Genomic DNA, 19625 nt, shown 5'->3' with positions numbered 1-19625 from the left:
AGTCCAGACTTCAGATCTAGATACCATTTCAGAAAAGGATTAGAGAAGAATCTTAAAAGAAAAATTATGGAAAAGTACAGAAACAATGTAAAGGAATAAACTAGAAAAATATTTAACGAAACTATCGAAGAATTTTGAGAATGGACAGAGTGGAATCTAAAAAAGAATTTGTCGAAAGTAAAAGTGTTTCTAAAAAAAAATTAGAAGTCAATAAACCTGGAGATGAGTTTATAATCTAAAGGTTATGGTTTATAAATAACCTGTAGAAGAGAATAGAATCACAGATGAGTTAAAAAAAATCTAGGGACAAGTAGAGGGACAGTGTGAAGAAATGATTTAGAAAAATTCTATTCTACACAAAATTAGAGACGAATTTTGAAAAGACGCAGAGGGGAATCTACGAGGATGTTACAGTTTGTTGAAAAAAATACAAAAGCAGTAAGTTATGTGAAAAAACCGCATGTACAAGTATAATAAAAATTATTTGAATTAAAACTTTGCTTATAGAGTTTTTATTAAAACAAATCGTACATTTCTTTCTAAAAAATATAATTAAAGTAATGTGCTTTTTGTATAAATAACATTGTTGTCGATTTTTCCAAAGAATTCTTTGCAAAAACGCTTTTTTCTCAATTTTAATAAGTATGTAAGATTCGACCATATCATGTGATACATCATTGTAATCAGGAACAAAATGACTTTTCAAAAATACAAAAATCAAATATGACGCCCATAAGAAAAATCAAAGTTGAGTGTTGTAACTCTGACATCAAGAATGCCTTGGAAAATACGATGACAGATTTAGATTCCTTATAAAAAAGTGCCTTAAGAACGTCCAAGTTAAAAACGTTTAGTTCTTTTGGACTTCGCTTGAAAAAATAAAAACGAAAATTACGAATTCCGTTTTTTTTTCAATAATTCAAAAACTAAAAACGACACATCAAATTTTCTTTCAGACATTGTTCAGCATAAAAATGCGCAACTTTGTCCTAATTTAACCGACCTCGTATCTCTTATTATAACTGAGATCCCCATGGTGGAGCTCGAAAAACGGACACCCTGTATAATTGCAAAAATAGGTTCAACTTTTTTTATTAGTTTTATTACAATTACCATTCATGAATTTTTTGTTAAACTCTTTTTTTTCAATTTTTTGATCTTGTAAACAAAATAGTTTCAGAAGTAATGAAGTAAAAATGAAAAAAATCAAAAGGTAAGTAAGAGAACAAGAGTAAACGGACATTATGGCTTTTGAGGTACTTTTACGGCATATTTCCTCATTTTCAGTTAGAACTGTTACCTTTTCAATTTTCTTTACAATTTTTGTCTTTTTTAGCGTTTATGTATTTTTCCACAAAACCCAGTTTTTTTTTTAAATTTTGCCAATCTTCGAAAATACCATAATTTTCCCATTTTCAAACATTTTAGCACAGGTTTTATCCAATGAGTAAGACAACCATCAGTTACGACTATTTACAAAAAAGGGAAAAATAACTAGTCAAAAAGTCAAAATCAATCGAAAAATCACAGAATTTCTTCTTTTTTGTTATTTCCACGCTAAACTTGATCGATTTTGCCACAACTTTAAAACAATAATGAGTGTCCAAAGTCCGCAAATAACTAATAACTCAGCCAAGTCATGTAACCTTGCCCCTGCGTCGAAAATACTCCTCCGAAATTGCGTGAAAAATTGTAAATGCCTGTGGGGGGTCACTACTCCGTCTATTTTAAACTCACGTGCACTTCATTCTCAACGCAACATTTGGAACGTGGAGCACCCGTTGTGCATGTGGCGTGCCCCCAAGCACCCCCCTGACTTACACATGCTGCCTTATTTGGGCGACGGCGCAAGGCGTCTTCTGCGTCGCTGTTCGAACCACACCATACATGGATGCTACACGTTATTTCGGGTTGCTAACTAGAGGCTATAAAAACCTCCAAGTGCATTTAACTAGCACTCGATCTGCAGACGGCACTTAGACGAGTCCGAGGTGTGGTGTTAAGTGAGTGGGTTTTTTTTTGCTGACGATTTTGGAACTAGTTGAGGTGAGTTTGTGGTGGAAAAATCGGAAATCAATTAGGTAATTGGATTGGGGTTTACGCCACTCGTTATTGGTATTTTAATTTAATAAGAGGGTGTGGAATGTTTGAGTCTGTTTTTTTTTCGAATTATTGTCGAAGTTTTTTATTTTTTTTAAATTTAATTGTTTCTGCTTCTGTCTTAGCGAATTGTTTAGAACACTTAACAAAATGAAGAAGTTTGTTAATAGTTGAATAACTTAAAAAAATTAAATGGTACACCCTATCTTGTGTTTTTGCTTTTCGGTTATTATTAAACTGCCTTTCCAAAAACATCAAGTTGATAAACAATTTGAGTTATTTAATTTTTATTAAGAGAGTTTTTTATTTACTTATACTTTCTTTTATTAAGATGACTCAAAAAATCAAATTATTTAAGTAAACTTGAAAACATAAATTTGGAAAAAAATGGTTTTGAGTCACTACTGTCATTACTGATAAATAAAAAAAATAAAGATTTTTAAGAAATATTTTATATTTATCTGAATAATATTTAAGCATTGAGAAAAGATTCAGTTGATTTAGGAAAATGCTGATTGTGTTATCAGATAATGGAATCAGAAAGAGATATCGATGGTTCAAAATTATGCGTTGAAATAATGTATGTACAGTCGCGATCAAAAAGAATAACACTCCGGGCCAACCGGGATTTAGGGGGTCATTCTTTTAGATCGTAACTGTATGTACGACCTACTTTTAAATTGTAAAAGTGAAAAAGCTATTGGAAGTGTTGGGATGTTTAACTTCTAAAAGTATTTTTTAATGAATTATATTAATTATATTTAAAAATCAATTATCAATAATGCTCAAGAATGTTATAAATTATAAATTTCAAGATTTATGTTTATTTATCGTGTTCTCAATTATAATAAAATTTACGATTAATTTTGTGATCGAATTTGGAAGAAGTTGAATTTTTTTATTTTTGAAATTATGTAAATTGCTAACAAATCGAGTGTCTTTGCAAAAAGTTGCATGAAATTGTCAACATTATCGGCCATTGCAATGAAGACGAAATTTTAGTTTTATGGAAAGGGCTACCACGAGAAATGCGTAATTTGACCAATAAAAATGTAGAACTTACCTCTACCTTATTTATCTTCCGCACAAAAAATTGCAAAGTATGTGTCATTGGATAATGATAACAATATCGTTGAGCTAATACACTCCCAACCAATCAAAATGCGATTGAAAAGTTGGGAAAAAACTAGTGTTTTATTATTTTAAATATTCGCATAATTAACTGATATTTCGCTACTTTATTAATTTGATTAAAGAATTGCAACACTTGAGACTCTTTAGAGATGTAATCGTCTAAAAACAAAAAATCATCATTTTGAATACATGACAAATTTTAATTCTTATCAGTGCCAAATAATTTTTTGTGTAGTATCTTTCTTTTTACAACAAAGTTATTTTTGCTTTTTTAGAATCAATAGTTTCATCGCTGATAATGGTAAAGGTAACATTAACGGGCATTCATTTTTTTTGAGTTAACATTTTGCAAAATTTGTGTAAAATAAGGTGCTACCCAATTGGACTAAAATGCTATAATTCTGGCTTCCTTGTAACTCCTTGTAGGTACATAGTCTAAATTAATTAATTAATTAAGATTATTTTTTTTATTCTTAAATTCTAATTAAAATTACAAGAAAACAACTTTTGTGAAAGCTTTGGTACAAAAATTACGTAAAAAAATTGTCGCTAGCCCCAAAAACTTTTTTAGATTAAGTTTGTTCATCATGAAGCTCAAATTTAGTCGTAATAAAATTTTAAAAGTTTGTTTTTAATTCAAGTTTTGCAAAGTAAATGGTAACTGAATTTCAAAGATTGAGTGTTTGGATTTTTTTACATTTTACATTTTATCTAAATCAGTATTAACAAAATAATGATTGTTTATTGCAGTACAATTTTTTAGCTAGGTATTTAATTAATAATAACGATGAAAAATTTATCACTTTTAAGTACAAAGGGTGTTTCATTTTAAAAAACCTACGTTTGTAGCGCAGCCAAGCATAAGAAATTTGAGGGCCGCAAAATTTTCTACAATTTTTGATTTTTTTTTTAGTTTTAAATTGTATGGGAATTTTTTTAGAAAATAGTTAAATCTTCAAAAGAATGTAGCAGTTGTAAAGACATCATTGCAAGCCCATAAAGTCAAAAAGTACAAAAAAATTTGAACATTATTGTTTGGTAAAATTTTAAAATTAAACAGACGGTTTTTTATTTTTTTTTATCAGGCAAAATTACTGTAGGATACTGTAGGATTATAATTTATGGTAAATATACAGTTAAATACTTACTGTGTTTATTATTAAGTACTTGTAAGAAAAACCTCTTATTTTTGTCTAAGCTTATGAAAAATTTATCACTTTTAAGTACAAAGAGTGTTTTATTTTAAAAAAGTTACGTTTGTAGCGCAGCCAAGCATAAGAAATTTGAGGGCCGCAAAATTTTCTACAATTTTTGATTTTTTTTTTAGTTTTAAATTGTATGGGAATTTTTTTAGAAAATAGTTAAATCTTCAAAAGAATGTAGCAGTTGTAAAGACATCATTGCAAGCCCATAAAGTCAAAAAGTACAAAAAATTTTGAACATTATTGTTTGGTAAAATTTTAAAATTAAACAGACGGTTTTTTATTTTTTTTATCATGCAAAATTACTGTAGGATACTGTAGGATTATAATTTATGGTAAATATACAGTTAAATACTTTAATGTGTTTATTATTAAGTACTTGTAAGAAAAAATCTTTTATTTTTGACTAAGCTTATGAAAAATTTATCACTTTTAAGTACAAAGAGTGTTTTATTTTAAAAAACTTACGTTTGTAGCGCAGCCAAGCATAAGAAATATGAGGGCCGCAAAATTTTCTACAATTTTTGTTTTTTTTTCGTTTTAAATTGTATGGGAATTTTTTAGAAAATAGTTATATCTTCAAAAGAATGTAGCATTTGTAAACACATCATTGCAAGTCTATAAAGTCAAAAAGTATAAAAAATTTTGAACATTATTGTTTGGTAAAATTTTAAAATTAACAGACGGTTTTTAATTTTTTTTTATCAAGCAAAATTACTGTAGGATACTGTAGGATTATAATTTATAGTAAATATACAGTTAAATTCTTTAATGTGTTTATTATTAAGTACTTGTAAGAAAAAATCTTTTATTTTTGACTAAGCTTATGAAAAATTTATCACTTTTAAGTACAAAGAGTGTTTTATTTTAAAAAACTTACGTTTGTAGCGCAGCCAAGCATAAGAAATTTGAGGGCAGCAAAATTTTCTACAATTTTTGATTTTTTTTTTTTAGTTTTAAATTGTATGGGAATTTTTTAGAAAATAGTTATATCTTCAAAAGAATGTAGCATTTGTAAACACATCATTGCAAGTCTATAAAGTCAAAAAGTATAAAAAATTTTGAACATTATTGTTTGGTAAAATTATAAAATTAACAGACGGTTTTTAATTTTTTTTTATCAAGCAAAATTACTGTAGGATACTGTAGGATTATAATTTATGGTAAATATACAGTTAAATACTTTAATGTGTTTATTATTAAGTACTTGTAAGAAAAAATCTTTTATTTTTGACTAAGCTTATGAAAAATTTATCACTTTTAAGTACAAAGAGTGTTTTATTTTAAAAAACTTACGTTTGTAGCGCAGCCAAGCATAAGAAATATGAGGGCCGCAAAATTTTCTACAATTTTTGTTTTTTTTTCGTTTTAAATTGTATGGGAATTTTTTAGAAAATAGTTATATCTTCAAAAGAATGTAGCATTTGTAAACACATCATTGCAAGTCTATAAAGTCAAAAAGTATAAAAAATTTTGAACATTATTGTTCGGTAAAATTTTAAAATTAACAGACGGTTTTTAATTTTTTTTTATCAAGCAAAATTACTGTAGGATACTGTAGGATTATAATTTATGGTAAATATACAGTTAAATACTTTAATGTGTTTATTATTAAGTACTTGTAAGAAAAACCTTTTATTTTTAACTAACTTTATGCAAGATTTATCACTTTTAAGTACAAAGAATGTTTTATTTTAAAAAACTTACGTTTGTAGCCCAGCCAAGCATAAGAAATTTGAGGGTCGCAAAATTTTCTACAATTTTTGATTTTTTTTTTAGTTTAAAATTGTATGGGAATTTTTTAGAAAATAGTTATATCTTCAAAAGAATGTAGCATTTGTAAAGACATCATTGCAAGTCCATAAAGTCAAAAAGTACAAAAAATTTTGAACATTATTGTTTGGTAAAATTTTAAAATTAAACAGACGGTTTTTTATTTTTTTTATCAGGCAAAATTACTGTAGGATACTGTAGGATTATAATTTATGGTAAATATACAGTTAAATACTTTAATGTGTTTATTATTAAGTACTTGTAAGAAAAACCTTTTATTTTTATCTAACTTTATGCAAGATTTATCACTTTTAAGTACAAAGAGTGTTTTATTTTAAAAAACTTACGTTTGTAGCCCAGCCAAGCATAAGAAATTTGAGGGTCGCAAAATTTTCTACAATTTTTGATTTTTTTTTTAGTTTAAAATTGTATGGGAATTTTTTAGAAAATAGTTATATCTTCAAAAGAATGTAGCATTTGTAAAGACATCATTGCAAGTCCATAAAGTCAAAAAGTACAAAAAATTTTGAACATTATTGTTTGGTAAAATTTTAAAATTAAACAGACGGTTTTTTATTTTTTTTATCAGGCAAAATTACTGTAGGATACTGTAGGATTATAATTTATGGTAAATATACAGTTAAATACTTTAATGTGTTTATTATTAAGTACTTGTAAGAAAAACTTGACTAAGCTTATGTAAAATTTATCACTTTTAAGTACAAAGAGGGTTTTATTTTAAAAAACTACGCTTGTAGCGCAGCCAAGCATAAGAAATTTGAGGGCCGCAAAATTTTCTAGAATTTTTTTTTTTTTGTTTTAAATTGTATGGGAATTTTTTAGAAAATAGTTATATCTTCAAAAGAATGTAGCATTTGTAAAGACATCATTGCAAGTCTATAAAGTCAAAAAGTACAAAAAATTTTGAACATTATTGTTTGGTAAAATTTTAAAATTAACAGACGGTTTTTTATTTTTTTTATCAGGCAAAATTACTGTAGGATACTGTAGGATTATAATTTATGGTAAATATACAGTTAAATACTTTAATGTGTTTATTATTAAGTACTTGTAAGAAAAACCTTTTATTTTTGACTAAGCTTATGAAAAATTTATCACTTTTAAGTACAAAGAGTGTTTTATTTTAAAAAACTTACGTTTGTAGCGCAGCCAAGCATAAGAAATTTGAGGGCTGCAAAATTTCCTACAATTTATGTTTTTTTTTTTTTAGTTTAAAATTTTATGGAAATTTTTTAGAAAATAGTTATATCTTCAAAAGAATGTAGCATTTGTAAAGACATCATTGCAAGTCTATAAAGTCAAAAAGTATAAAAAATTTTGAACATTATTGTTTGGTAAAATTTTAAAATTAAACAGACGGTTTTTTATTTTTTTTATCAGGCAAAATTACTGCAGGATAATGTATGATTATAATTTATGGTAAATATACAGTTAAATACTTACTGTGTTTATTATTAAGTACTTGTAAGAAAAACTTTTTATTTTTGACTAAGCTTATGTAAAATTTATCACTTTTAAGTACAAAGAGTGTTTTATTTTAAAAAACTACGTTTGTAGCGCAGCCAAGCATAAGAAATTTGAGGGCCGCAAAATTTTCTACAATTTTTGATTTTTTTTTAGTTTTTAATTGTATGGGAATTTTTTAGAAAATAGTTATATCTTCATAAGAATGTAGCATTTGTAAACACATCATTGCAAGTCTATAAAGTCAAAAAGTACAACAAATTTTGAACATTATTGTTTGGTAAAATTTTAAAATTAACAGACGGTTTTTTGTTTTTTTTTATCAGGCAAAATTACTGTAGGATACTGTAGGATTATAATTTATGGTAAATATACAGTTAAATACTTTAATGTGTTTATTATTAAGTACTTGTAAGAAAAACCTTTTATTTTTGACTAAGCTTATGAAAAATTTATCACTTTTAAGTACAAAGAGTGTTTTATTTTAAAAAACTTACGTTTGTAGCGCAGCCAAGCATAAGAAATTTGAGGGCTGCAAAATTTTCTACAATTTATGTTTTTTTTTTTAGTTTAAAATTTTATGGGAATTTTTTAGAAAATAGTTATATCTTCAAAAGAATGTAGCATTTGTAAAGACATCATTGCAAGTTTATAAAGTCAAAAAGTACAAAAAATTTTGAATATTATTGTTTGGTAAAATTTTAAAATTAAACAGACGGTTTTTTATTTTTTTTATCAGGTAAAATTACTGTAGGATACTGTAGGATTATAATTTATGGTAAATATACAGTTAAATACTTTAATGTGTTTATTATTAAGTACTTGTAAGAAAAACCTTTTATTTTTAACTAACTTTATGCAAGATTTATCACTTTTAAGTACAAAGAGTGTTTTATTTTAAAAAACTACGCTTGTAGCGCAGCCAAGCATAAGAAATTTGAGGGCCGCAAAATTTTCTAGAATTTTTATTTTTTTTTTAGTTTTAAATTGTATGGGAATTTTTTAGAAAATAGTTATATCTTCAAAAGAATGTAGCATTTGTAAAGACATCATTGCAAGTCTATAAAGTCAAAAAGTACAACAAATTTTGAACATTATTGTTTGGTAAAATTTTAAAATTAAACAGACGGTTTTTTATTTTTTTTATCAGGCAAAATTACTGTAGGATACTGTAGGATTATAATTTATGGTAAATATACAGTTAAATACTTTAATGTGTTTATTATTAAGTACTTGTAAGAAAAACCTTTTATTTTTGACTAAGCTTATGAAAAATTTATCACTTTTAAGTACAAAGAGTGTTTTATTTTAAAAAACTTACGTTTGTAGCGCAGCCAAGCATAAGAAATTTGAGGGCTGCAAAATTTTCTACAATTTTTGTTTTTTTTTTCGTTTTAAATTGTATGGGAATTTTTTAGAAAATAGTTGTATCTTCAAAAGAATGTAGCATTTGTAAACACATCATTGCAAGTCTATAAAGTCAAAAAGTATAAAAAATTTTGAACATTATTGTTTGGTAAAATTTTAAAATTAACAGACGGTTTTTTATTTTTTTTTATCAGGCAAAATTACTGTAGGATACTGTAGGATTATAATTTATGGTAAATATACAGTTAAATACTTTAATGTGTTTATTATTAAGTACTTGTAAGAAAAAATCTTTTATTTTTGACTAAGCTTATGAAAAATTTATCACTTTTAAGTACAAAGAGTGTTTTATTTTAAAAAACTTACGTTTGTAGCGCAGCCAAGCATAAGAAATTTGAGGGCCGCAAAATTTTCTACAATTTTTGATTTTTTTTTTAGTTTTAAATTTTATGGAAATTTTTTAGAAAATAGTTATATCTTCAAAAGAATGTAGCATTTGTAAAGACATCATTGCAAGTCTATAAAGTCAAAAAGTACAAAAAATTTTGAACATTATTGTTTGGTAAAATTTTAAAATTAACAGACGGTTTTTTATTTTTTTTTATCAGGCAAAATTACTGTAGGATACTGTAGGATTATAATTTATGGTAAATATACAGTTAAATACTTTAATGTGTTTATTATTAAGTACTTGTAAGAAAAACTCTTTATTTTTGACTAAGCTTATGTCTTGTTATATTTTAATTTTTTTGTTTGAGTTGTATTCATTCTAGTCATTTTACATTAGCATAAAAAGTGTTATTTTGCATTTTATTTCATGTTAATTAAAAAAAAAAATTGCAAGGGAGTGTCACAAATTTTGCTTTAGTTAATTTAATTTTAATATAACTTAAATGGATTTTACCAACTCGTTATAATTCGAAAAAATCAAAGTTTTTTATCACCTATTATTTAAAAATTAGTAATAATTTTCTAGTAATCTCCAGCCATGTGTGACGACGACGTAGCCGCCCTCGTGGTAGACAACGGCTCCGGCATGTGCAAGGCCGGTTTCGCCGGTGATGACGCCCCACGTGCTGTCTTTCCCTCCATCGTGGGGCGACCCCGCCACCAGGGTGTGATGGTGGGCATGGGTCAGAAGGACTCCTACGTCGGAGACGAGGCCCAAAGCAAGCGCGGTATTCTCACCCTTAAATACCCCATCGAGCACGGCATCATCACCAACTGGGACGACATGGAGAAGATCTGGCACCACACCTTCTACAACGAGCTGCGCGTGGCCCCAGAGGAGCATCCCATCCTCCTCACCGAGGCCCCACTCAACCCCAAAGCCAACCGCGAGAAGATGACCCAGATCATGTTCGAGACTTTTAATACACCGGCCATGTATGTGGCCATCCAGGTATGACCGAAAGAAAATTTGTTTTAAGAAAAGTTTGTGGAGAAAAGTCAAATTTTAGTATGAGTTCTTTGCTCAAAAATGTGCTCACAAGATCGAAAAAATCAGAAATAATGCGACTTTTGAGAGAAACTTTACGATTTGTTTTTAAATAAAATATAAAATATAAAAAAATAGAAATATCTCGGCCTGACAATGAAACACTTTTTTATTTCAAAAGTTGAGGAGGTTTAACTCAAAAAAGATTCAAAAAACAATCTGATTCTGGTTTTGAAAACTACAAGGTATTTATTCTACGTTTTATCTCCAGTCAAAAAATAATTACTACTTATTTTTTCATTAGAACAAATCTTTATAATGTGGTGATTAATTGCGCTCTCGTTTAATGCTTTTGGTAATATTATTTTAAATTTACACATGAAAGTTACAAATTTTAAATATTTTTACATATTTTTTTGAAAATTCTAAATAAAATTAATAAAAAAAACTTAAGATGTTGAGTGAATTTCTATTATATTTTAGTTACTAGTAAGTGGGTAGTAATATTCCAATAATTTACGAACGCGAGACAGCTTTTCCCACATTACTTTTCAAAATTTGTCTTTTAGTATGAATTTTTTCAAAGCATCTTGATAAAGATTTAACCGTGATGTCGTAGCTTAGGAGCTTTAATGAAAAAAAAATTGAACATTTATTACTAACAAACTAAACGGAAAGACATTGCCTTATGGTTAAAACTGCCGATGACAAATGTTATTCTATACAAAAATTTTTTTGGATAACAACTGAAGTTATAAAATCAAAAGAACTGTTACTATTTTTTCATGCATGGTTTAAGCAGACCGAACTCAAGCATTTATGATAAAAAATTATTTGCAATATAAAAAAGAATATAATAACAAAGTATTAAAGGCTGAAAGACAGTACTCGTATATTAGAGAAATTTTTATAAAACTGTTATGAGAGGGAATAGGGAAACTGACCGTAAGTTTAAATTGAAAGTATCGTCAAATTTTTTTATTGTAGATGAGAGTAGGTAATGAATTTTTATTAACAATGTAAAAAAATAAGTTAAAAGGGCGTTGGTCTAGTTTTTGGAAACCTGTACACTTTGTAATTCACTTGTCTTAAAGCAGTTAATTTTTTTGAAATCTTAACAAAGTCATCTAAATTAAAAAACGAAAAGAGGGAAGATATACTGGGTCGCTAAAGAGTATGGATACAGTTAAATATTTTTAGAACGGTTTAACAAAGATCCTTGAAATTAAGGAAACAGTTAAAAGTGTTTAAATTCTATCATCTGAAAGCTTTTGTAAATTTTTCATTACTTCTTTCATAATTTTTAAATTTTTTTTAAGTTTCGATTAAATTAAGGTATGAAGTGGAATACCATAGAACTCAGAAAAAAATACTCAAAAATATTAAATTTGTTCCTTGTTGCTATTTAAAAAAAAGTTAGCCTTGTATCCGAAGCACAAATGGAGATAGAAATTTAATAAACATCTGAAGCGATAGAATTTATATACTCTTAAGCATACACCAAAATTCAGTAAGTTTTGATGAATAAATTTTATAATATTTAATTATATATTAATTATTATATATTTAATATTTTTAGCGACCTTGTATAATATGTATTTGATATAAATATGTTCACAGTTAAAAAATGTTGTCATGCTTTGCTATTTCTCTGACTGTTATTACTTACATTAAGTATAAATTCTTGTGTAAAATTAGTTTTTTTTTCCTGAAAAACTTAATTTTGTTTTTATTTCCAGCGTCTTCAAAAGTCTTAGAATGTGTCATTTATGATCAACTAATTTCGTTTGAAAAACATTAAGTAATTTATTTTTTGACCAATTTTGATTTAAGCTCGGTTTTTCGACATTGAATACAATTATAACAACTTTTAATATTAAAGAAAGATATTTTGTGATAATTAGGAAAACTGTATTGATGTGGTGCTCGAAGAAATGCTGGGGATCTGCTTATTTATTTATTATTTATTTATTTATTTATTTATTTATTTATTTATTTATTTATTTACTTATTTACTTATTTATTAATTTTTTTGTTATTTATTTATCCAATGGATTTCAAGTATCTAGTCTTATTAATGGGCAAAATAGTATGTAGTTTCAAAAAAAGATCAAAAGAAAAGTGCTTCAAGGATCAATTTTAGGTTCTTTTTACATAATTTTATTTACATAAAAGACTTATTTACCTTCAGTATTTATTATGTATACTAATCACATTATCACAGCTCTCTTTCCACTTTTGAAACTAAGATAAAGTATTGGTTTTATTTTAATAAATTGCCTTTAAACAACAAGAAAACTGTTCGGTACTTATACGAATTTTATCGTAAATTATATCACCAATAATAGAATTAATTAAATTGATGGTACATTTTAAAGTACGAAATTTTTTGGACTAACAGTTGACAAAATTTAAGCTGGCATGAACAAATTATGCAGTCGTCAATTATTCAAAGTCTCTTCAATTTTAAATTTTTTACTGTAACCCCAAGAACTTTTTTGTATGGAAGAACGATCTCTGTAATCTGAAGAGTGTTTTACATTTATTTTTTGCATTTCACTTCGTCGTAGTCTAAAATTTACCAAGAAAAAACTGAAATATTGTTTTCAGAAGAGTTTTGTTGACAAAAAATCGATTCAGCTTTGCGATTTTTTGAAAACTCGGCAAATTAATAAATAAATTCTTATCCTAAAGGAGGAGCTTTCTCTTAACGTGTTTTTTTTGACAAAAATTTGCTCCAGTTTTCATGAATCAACTGTTATTTATTTTTTAACCTAGGCGGTGCTCTCGTTGTACGCCTCTGGCCGTACCACCGGCATCGTCCTGGACTCAGGCGATGGTGTCTCCCACACAGTCCCCATCTATGAAGGCTACGCCCTCCCCCATGCCATCCTTCGCCTGGACTTGGCCGGAAGAGACTTAACAGACTATCTCATGAAAATTTTAACCGAAAGAGGCTACTCTTTCACGACCACCGCCGAGCGCGAAATTGTCAGGGACATCAAGGAGAAGCTGTGCTATGTTGCCCTAGACTTCGAGCAAGAAATGGCAACTGCAGCCAACTCCACCTCTCTGGAGAAGAGCTACGAGTTGCCCGACGGTCAGGTCATCACCATCGGGAACGAGAGGTTCAGGTGCCCTGAGGCACTCTTCCAGCCTTCGTTCCTCGGAATGGAATCGTGCGGCATCCACGAAACGGTGTACAACTCCATCATGAAGTGTGATGTTGATATCAGGAAAGATTTGTATGCCAATACTGTACTCTCTGGTGGTACCACCATGTACCCAGGTTAGGAAATACTCTAGTTTTTCACCAGATTTGTTATTTTTTCAAAGCTTATTATTGGTGTCCGAACTAACTGAAATTTTGCACACTTACGTAAACTTTGTCACATTACCATAATTTTTGGTTTGATTAATAATTGACGATTGTTATAAACAATTATCAATATTCCGGCACTTAATTGAAATAACAAGTTAAAAAAAAACAATGCAATTCGGTTTCACGCCAAATGTGTTATTTTTTCAAAGCTTATTATTGTTGTCCGAACTAACTGAAATTTTGCACACTTACGTAAACTTTGCCTGATTACTATAATTTTTGGTTTAATTAATAATTGACACTTGTTATAAACAATTATCAATATTCCGGCACTTAATTGAAATAACAAGTTAAAAAAACTATTCGGTTTCACGCCAAATTTGTGATTTTTTCAAAGCTTATTATTGATGTCCGAACTAACTGAAATTTTGCACACTTACGTAAACTTTGGCACATTACCATAATTTTTGGTTTGATTAATAATTGACGTTTGTTATAAACAATTATCAATATTCTGGCACTTAATTGAAATAACAAGTTAAAAAAACTATTCGGTTTCACGCTAAATTTGTAATTTTTTCAAAGCTTATTATTGTTGTCCGAACTAACTGAGATTTTGCACACTTACGTAAACTTTATCACATTACCATAATTTTTGGTTTGATTAATAATTGACGTTTGTTATAAACAATTATCAATATTTTGGCACTTAATTGAAATAACAAGTTAAAAAAAACCAATGCTATTCGGTTTCACGCCAAATGTGTTATTTTTTCAAAGCTTATTATTGTTGTCCGAACTAACTGAAATTTTGCACACTTACGTAAACTTTGCCTGATTACTATAATTTTTGGTTTAATTAATAATTGACGCTTGTTATAAACAATTATCAATATTCTGGCACTTAATTGAAATAACAAGTTAAAAAAACTATTTGGTTTCACGCCAAATTTGTTATTTTTTCAAAGCTTATTATTGGTGTCCGAACTAACTGAAATTTTGCACACTTACGTAAACTTTATCACATTACCATAATTTTTGGTTTGATTAATAATTGATGATTGTTATAAACAATTATCAATATTCCGGCACTTAATTGAAATAACAAGTTAAAAAAAAAAACAATGCAATTCGGTTTCACGCCAAATGTGTTACTTTTTCAAAGCTTATTATTGTTGTCTGAACTAACTGAAATTTTGCACACTTACGTAAACTTTGTCACATTACCATAATTTTTGGTTTGATTAATAATTGACGTTTGTTATAAACAATTATCAATATTCTGGCACTTAATTGAAATAACAAGTTAAAAAAAATATTCGGTTTCACGCCAAATTTGTTATTTTTTCAATGCTTATTATTGGTGTCCGAACTAAATGAAATTTTGCACACTTACGTAAACTTTATCACATTACCATAATTTTTGGTTTGATTAATAATTGACGTTTGTTATAAACAATTATCAATATTTTGGCACTTAATTGAAATAACAAGTTAAAAAAAACCAATGCTATTCGGTTTCACGCCAAATGTGTTATTTTTTCAAAGCTTATTATTGTTGTCCGAACTAACTGAAATTTTGCACACTTACGTAAACTTTGCCTGATTACTATAATTTTTGGTTTAATTAATAATTGACGCTTGTTATAAACAATTATCAATATTCTGGCACTTAATTGAAATAACAAGTTAAAAAAACTATTTGGTTTCACGCCAAATTTGTTATTTTTTCAAAGCTTATTATTGGTGTCCGAACTAACTGAAATTTTGCACACTTACGTAAACTTTATCACATTACCATAATTTTTGGTTTGATTAATAATTGATGATTGTTATAAACAATTATCAATATTCCGGCACTTAATTGAAATAACAAGTTAAAAAAAAAAACAATGCAATTCGGTTTCACGCCAAATGTGTTACTTTTTCAAAGCTTATTATTGTTGTCTGAACTAACTGAAATTTTGCACACTTACGTAAACTTTGTCACATTACCATAATTTTTGGTTTGATTAATAATTGACGTTTGTTATAAACAATTATCAATATTCTGGCACTTAATTGAAATAACAAGTTAAAAAAAATATTCGGTTTCACGCCAAATTTGTTATTTTTTCAATGCTTATTATTGGTGTCCGAACTAAATGAAATTTTGCACAGTTACGTAAACTTTATCACATTACCATAATTTTTGGTTTGATTAATAATTGACGTTTGTTATAAACAATTATCAATATTTTGGCACTTAATTGAAATAACAAGTTAAAAAAAAACAATGCTATTCGGTTTCACGCCAAATGTGTTATTTTTTCAAAGCTTATTATTGTTGTCCGAACTAACTGAAATTTTGCACACTTACGTAAACTTTGCCTGATTACTATAATTTTTGGTTTAATTAATAATTGACACTTGTTATAAACAATTATCAATATTCTGGCACTTAATTGAAATAACAAGTTAAAAAAACTATTCGGTTTCACGCCAAATTTGTTATTTTTTCAAAGCTTATTATTGATGTCCGAACTAACTGAAATTTTGCACACTTACGTAAACTTTGGCACATTACCATAATTTTTGGTTTGATTAATAATTGACGTTTGTTATAAACAATTATCAATATTCTGGCACTTAATTGAAACAACAAGTTAAAAAAAACAATGCTATTCGGTTTCACGCCAAATGTGTTATTTTTTCAAAATTTATTATTGGTGTCCGAACTAACTGAAATTTTGCACACTTACGTAAACTTTGCCACATTACCATAATTTTTGGTTTAATTAATAATTGACGCTTGTTATAAACAATTATCAATATTCCGGCACTTAATTGAAATAACAAGTTAAAAAAACTATTCGGTTTCACGCCAAATTTGTTATTTTTTCAAAGCTTATTATTGTTGTCCGAACTAACTGAAATTTTGCACACTTACGTAAACTTTGGCACATTACCATAATTTTTGGTTTGATTAATAATTGACGTTTGTTATAAACAATTATCAATATTCTGGCACTTAATTGAAAGAACAAGTTAAAAAAACTATTCGGTTTCACGCTAAATTTGTAATTTTTTCAAAGCTTATTATTGTTGTCCGAACTAACTGAGATTTTGCACACTTACGTAAACTTTATCACATTACCATAATTTTTGGTTTGATTAATAATTGACGTTTGTTATAAACAATTATCAATATTTTGGCACTTAATTGAAATAACAAGTTAAAAAAAACCAATGCTATTCGGTTTCACGCCAAATGTGTTATTTTTTCAAAGCTTATTATTGTTGTCCGAACTAACTGAAATTTTGCACACTTACGTAAATTTTGCCTGATTACTATAATTTTTGGTTTAATTAATAATTGACACTTGTTATAAACAATTATCAATATTCTGGCACTTAATTGAAATAACAAGTTAAAAAAACTATTTGGTTTCACGCCAAACTTGTTATTTTTTCAAAGCTTATTATTGGTGTCCGAACTAACTGAAATTTTGCACACTTACGTAAACTTTGCCACATTACCATAATTTTTGGTTTGATTAATAATTGACGATTGTTATAAACAATTATCAATATTCCGGCACTTAATTGAAATAACAAGTTAAAAAAAAAACAATGCAATTCGGTTTCACGCCAAATGTGTTACTTTTTCAAAGCTTATTATTGTTGTCCGAACTAACTGAAATTTTGCACACTTACGTAAACTTTGCCTGATTACTATAATTTTTGGTTTAATTAATAATTGACACTTGTTATAAACAATTATCAATATTCCGGCACTTAATTGAAATAACAAGTTAAAAAAACTATTCGGTTTCACGCCAAATTTGTTATTTTTTCAAAGCTTATTATTGATGTCCGAACTAACTGAAATTTTGCAGACTTACGTAAACTTTGGCACATTACCATAATTTTTGGTTTGATTAATAATTGACGTTTGTTATAAACAATTATCAATATTCTGGCACTTAATTGAAATAACAAGTTAAAAAAAAACAATGCAATTCGGATTCACGCCAAATGTGTTATTTTTTCAAAATTTATTATTGGTGTCCGAACTAACTGAAATTTTGCACACTTACGTAAACTTTGCCACATTACCATAATTTTTGGTTTAATTAATAATTGACGCTTGTTATAAACAATTATCAATATTCCGGCACTTAATTGAAATAACAAGTTAAAAAAACTATTCGGTTTCACGCCAAATTTGTTATTTTTTCAAAGCTTATTATTGATGTCCGAACTAACTGAAATTTTGCACTCTTACGTAAACTTTGTCACATTACCATAATTTTTGGTTTGATTAATAATTGACGTTTGTTATAAACAATTATCAATATTCCGGCACTTAATTGAAATAACAAGTTAAAAAAAAACAATGCAATTCGGTTTCACGCCAAATGTGTTACTTTTTCAAAGCTTATTATTGTTGTCTGAACTAACTGAAATTTTGCACACTTACGTAAACTTTGTCACATTACCATAATTTTTGGTTTGATTAATAATTGACGTTTGATATAAACAATTATCAATATTCTGGCACTTAATAGAAATAACAAGTTAAAAAAAATATTCGGTTTCACGCCAAATTTGTTATTTTTTCAAAGCTTATTATTGGTGTCCGAACTAACTGAAATTTTGCACAGTTACGTAAACTTTATCACATTACCATAATTTTTGGTTTGATTAATAATTGACGATTGTTATAAACAATTATCAATATTCTGGCACTTCGTTGAAATAACAAGTTAAAAAAAACCAATGCAATTCGGTTTCACGTTAAATGTGTTATTTTTTCAAAGCTTATTATTGGTGTCCGAACTAACTGAAATTTTGCACACTTACGTAAATTTTGCCACATTACCATAATTTTTGGTCTGATTAATAATTGACGTTTGTTGTAAACAATTATCAATATTCCGGCACTTAATTGAAATAACAAGTTAAAAAAAACCAATGCAATTCGGCTTCACGGCAAATGTGTTATTTTTTCAAAGCTTATTATTGTTGTCCGAACTAACCGAAATTTTGCACGCTTACGTAAACTTTGCCACATTACCATAATTTTTGGTTTAATTAATAATTGACGCTTGTTATAATTATCAATTATCAATATTCTGGCACTTAAATGAAATAACAAGTTAAAAAAACCAATGCAATTTGGTTTCACACCAAATGTATTATTTTTTCAAAGCTTATTATTGTTGTCCGAACTAACCGAAATTTTGCACGCTTACGTAAACTTTGCCACATTACCATAATTTTTAGTTTAATTAATAATTGACGCTTGTTATAAACAATTATCAATATTTCGGCTCTTAACTGAAACAACAAGTAGAAAAAACCAATGCTATTCGTCGATAGAGGGCGGAAATATTGTTTAATTTTTTTTCAGGTATTGCCGACAGGATGCAGAAGGAGATCACAGCCTTGGCGCCTTCGACCATCAAAATCAAGATTATCGCTCCGCCTGAAAGAAAGTACTCAGTCTGGATCGGTGGTTCAATTCTGGCGTCTTTGTCCACTTTCCAGCAAATGTGGATCTCGAAGCAAGAGTATGATGAGTCTGGACCTGGAATTGTTCATCGTAAATGCTTCTAAAGTTAGAGTTTTATGACTGTGGCAAGCACTGCCGGATGATTTCTATTGAATTATAAGACTTGTGTACCTACACCTCTCCGATAATTAATTTATTCCTAAGAGTATTGTAATTTGTAGTTATTTGTATCGATAATTTAATTACCTGTAAAAATTAATGTAGCGAAAATGGAAAATTATTATCTAATAAAGTGTTTTTATTAAA

General features: G+C 27.8%; 1 protein-coding gene across 3 annotated transcripts; it reads left to right on the top strand.

Annotated features, from left to right (window-relative positions):
* Positions 1–1887: 1887 nt before the first annotated feature.
* LOC655409 (actin, muscle) lies at positions 1888–19625 on the top strand. 3 transcript variants are annotated; one of them, XM_008201747.3, is made up of 4 exons: positions 1888–2046; positions 10039–10464; positions 13279–13789; positions 19218–19625. In XM_008201747.3, the coding sequence occupies exons 2-4, from the start codon at positions 10051–10053 to the stop codon at positions 19421–19423; spliced, it is 1131 nt and encodes a 376-aa protein (XP_008199969.1). In that variant the 5' UTR covers positions 1888–2046; positions 10039–10050; the 3' UTR covers positions 19424–19625. The 3 variants fall into 3 exon arrangements, with proteins under 3 accessions (XP_008199969.1, XP_008199982.1, XP_966415.1); XM_008201760.3 differs by having other exon boundaries at positions 1904–2046; positions 10049–10464; XM_961322.5 differs by having other exon boundaries at positions 1914–2046; positions 10025–10464.

Source organism: Tribolium castaneum, chromosome 1 (assembly GCF_031307605.1).
Source record: "Tribolium castaneum strain GA2 chromosome 1, icTriCast1.1, whole genome shotgun sequence".
Lineage (NCBI taxonomy): Eukaryota > Metazoa > Arthropoda > Insecta > Coleoptera > Tenebrionidae > Tribolium > Tribolium castaneum.
This window is presented reverse-complemented; position numbering and strand designations above follow the sequence as displayed.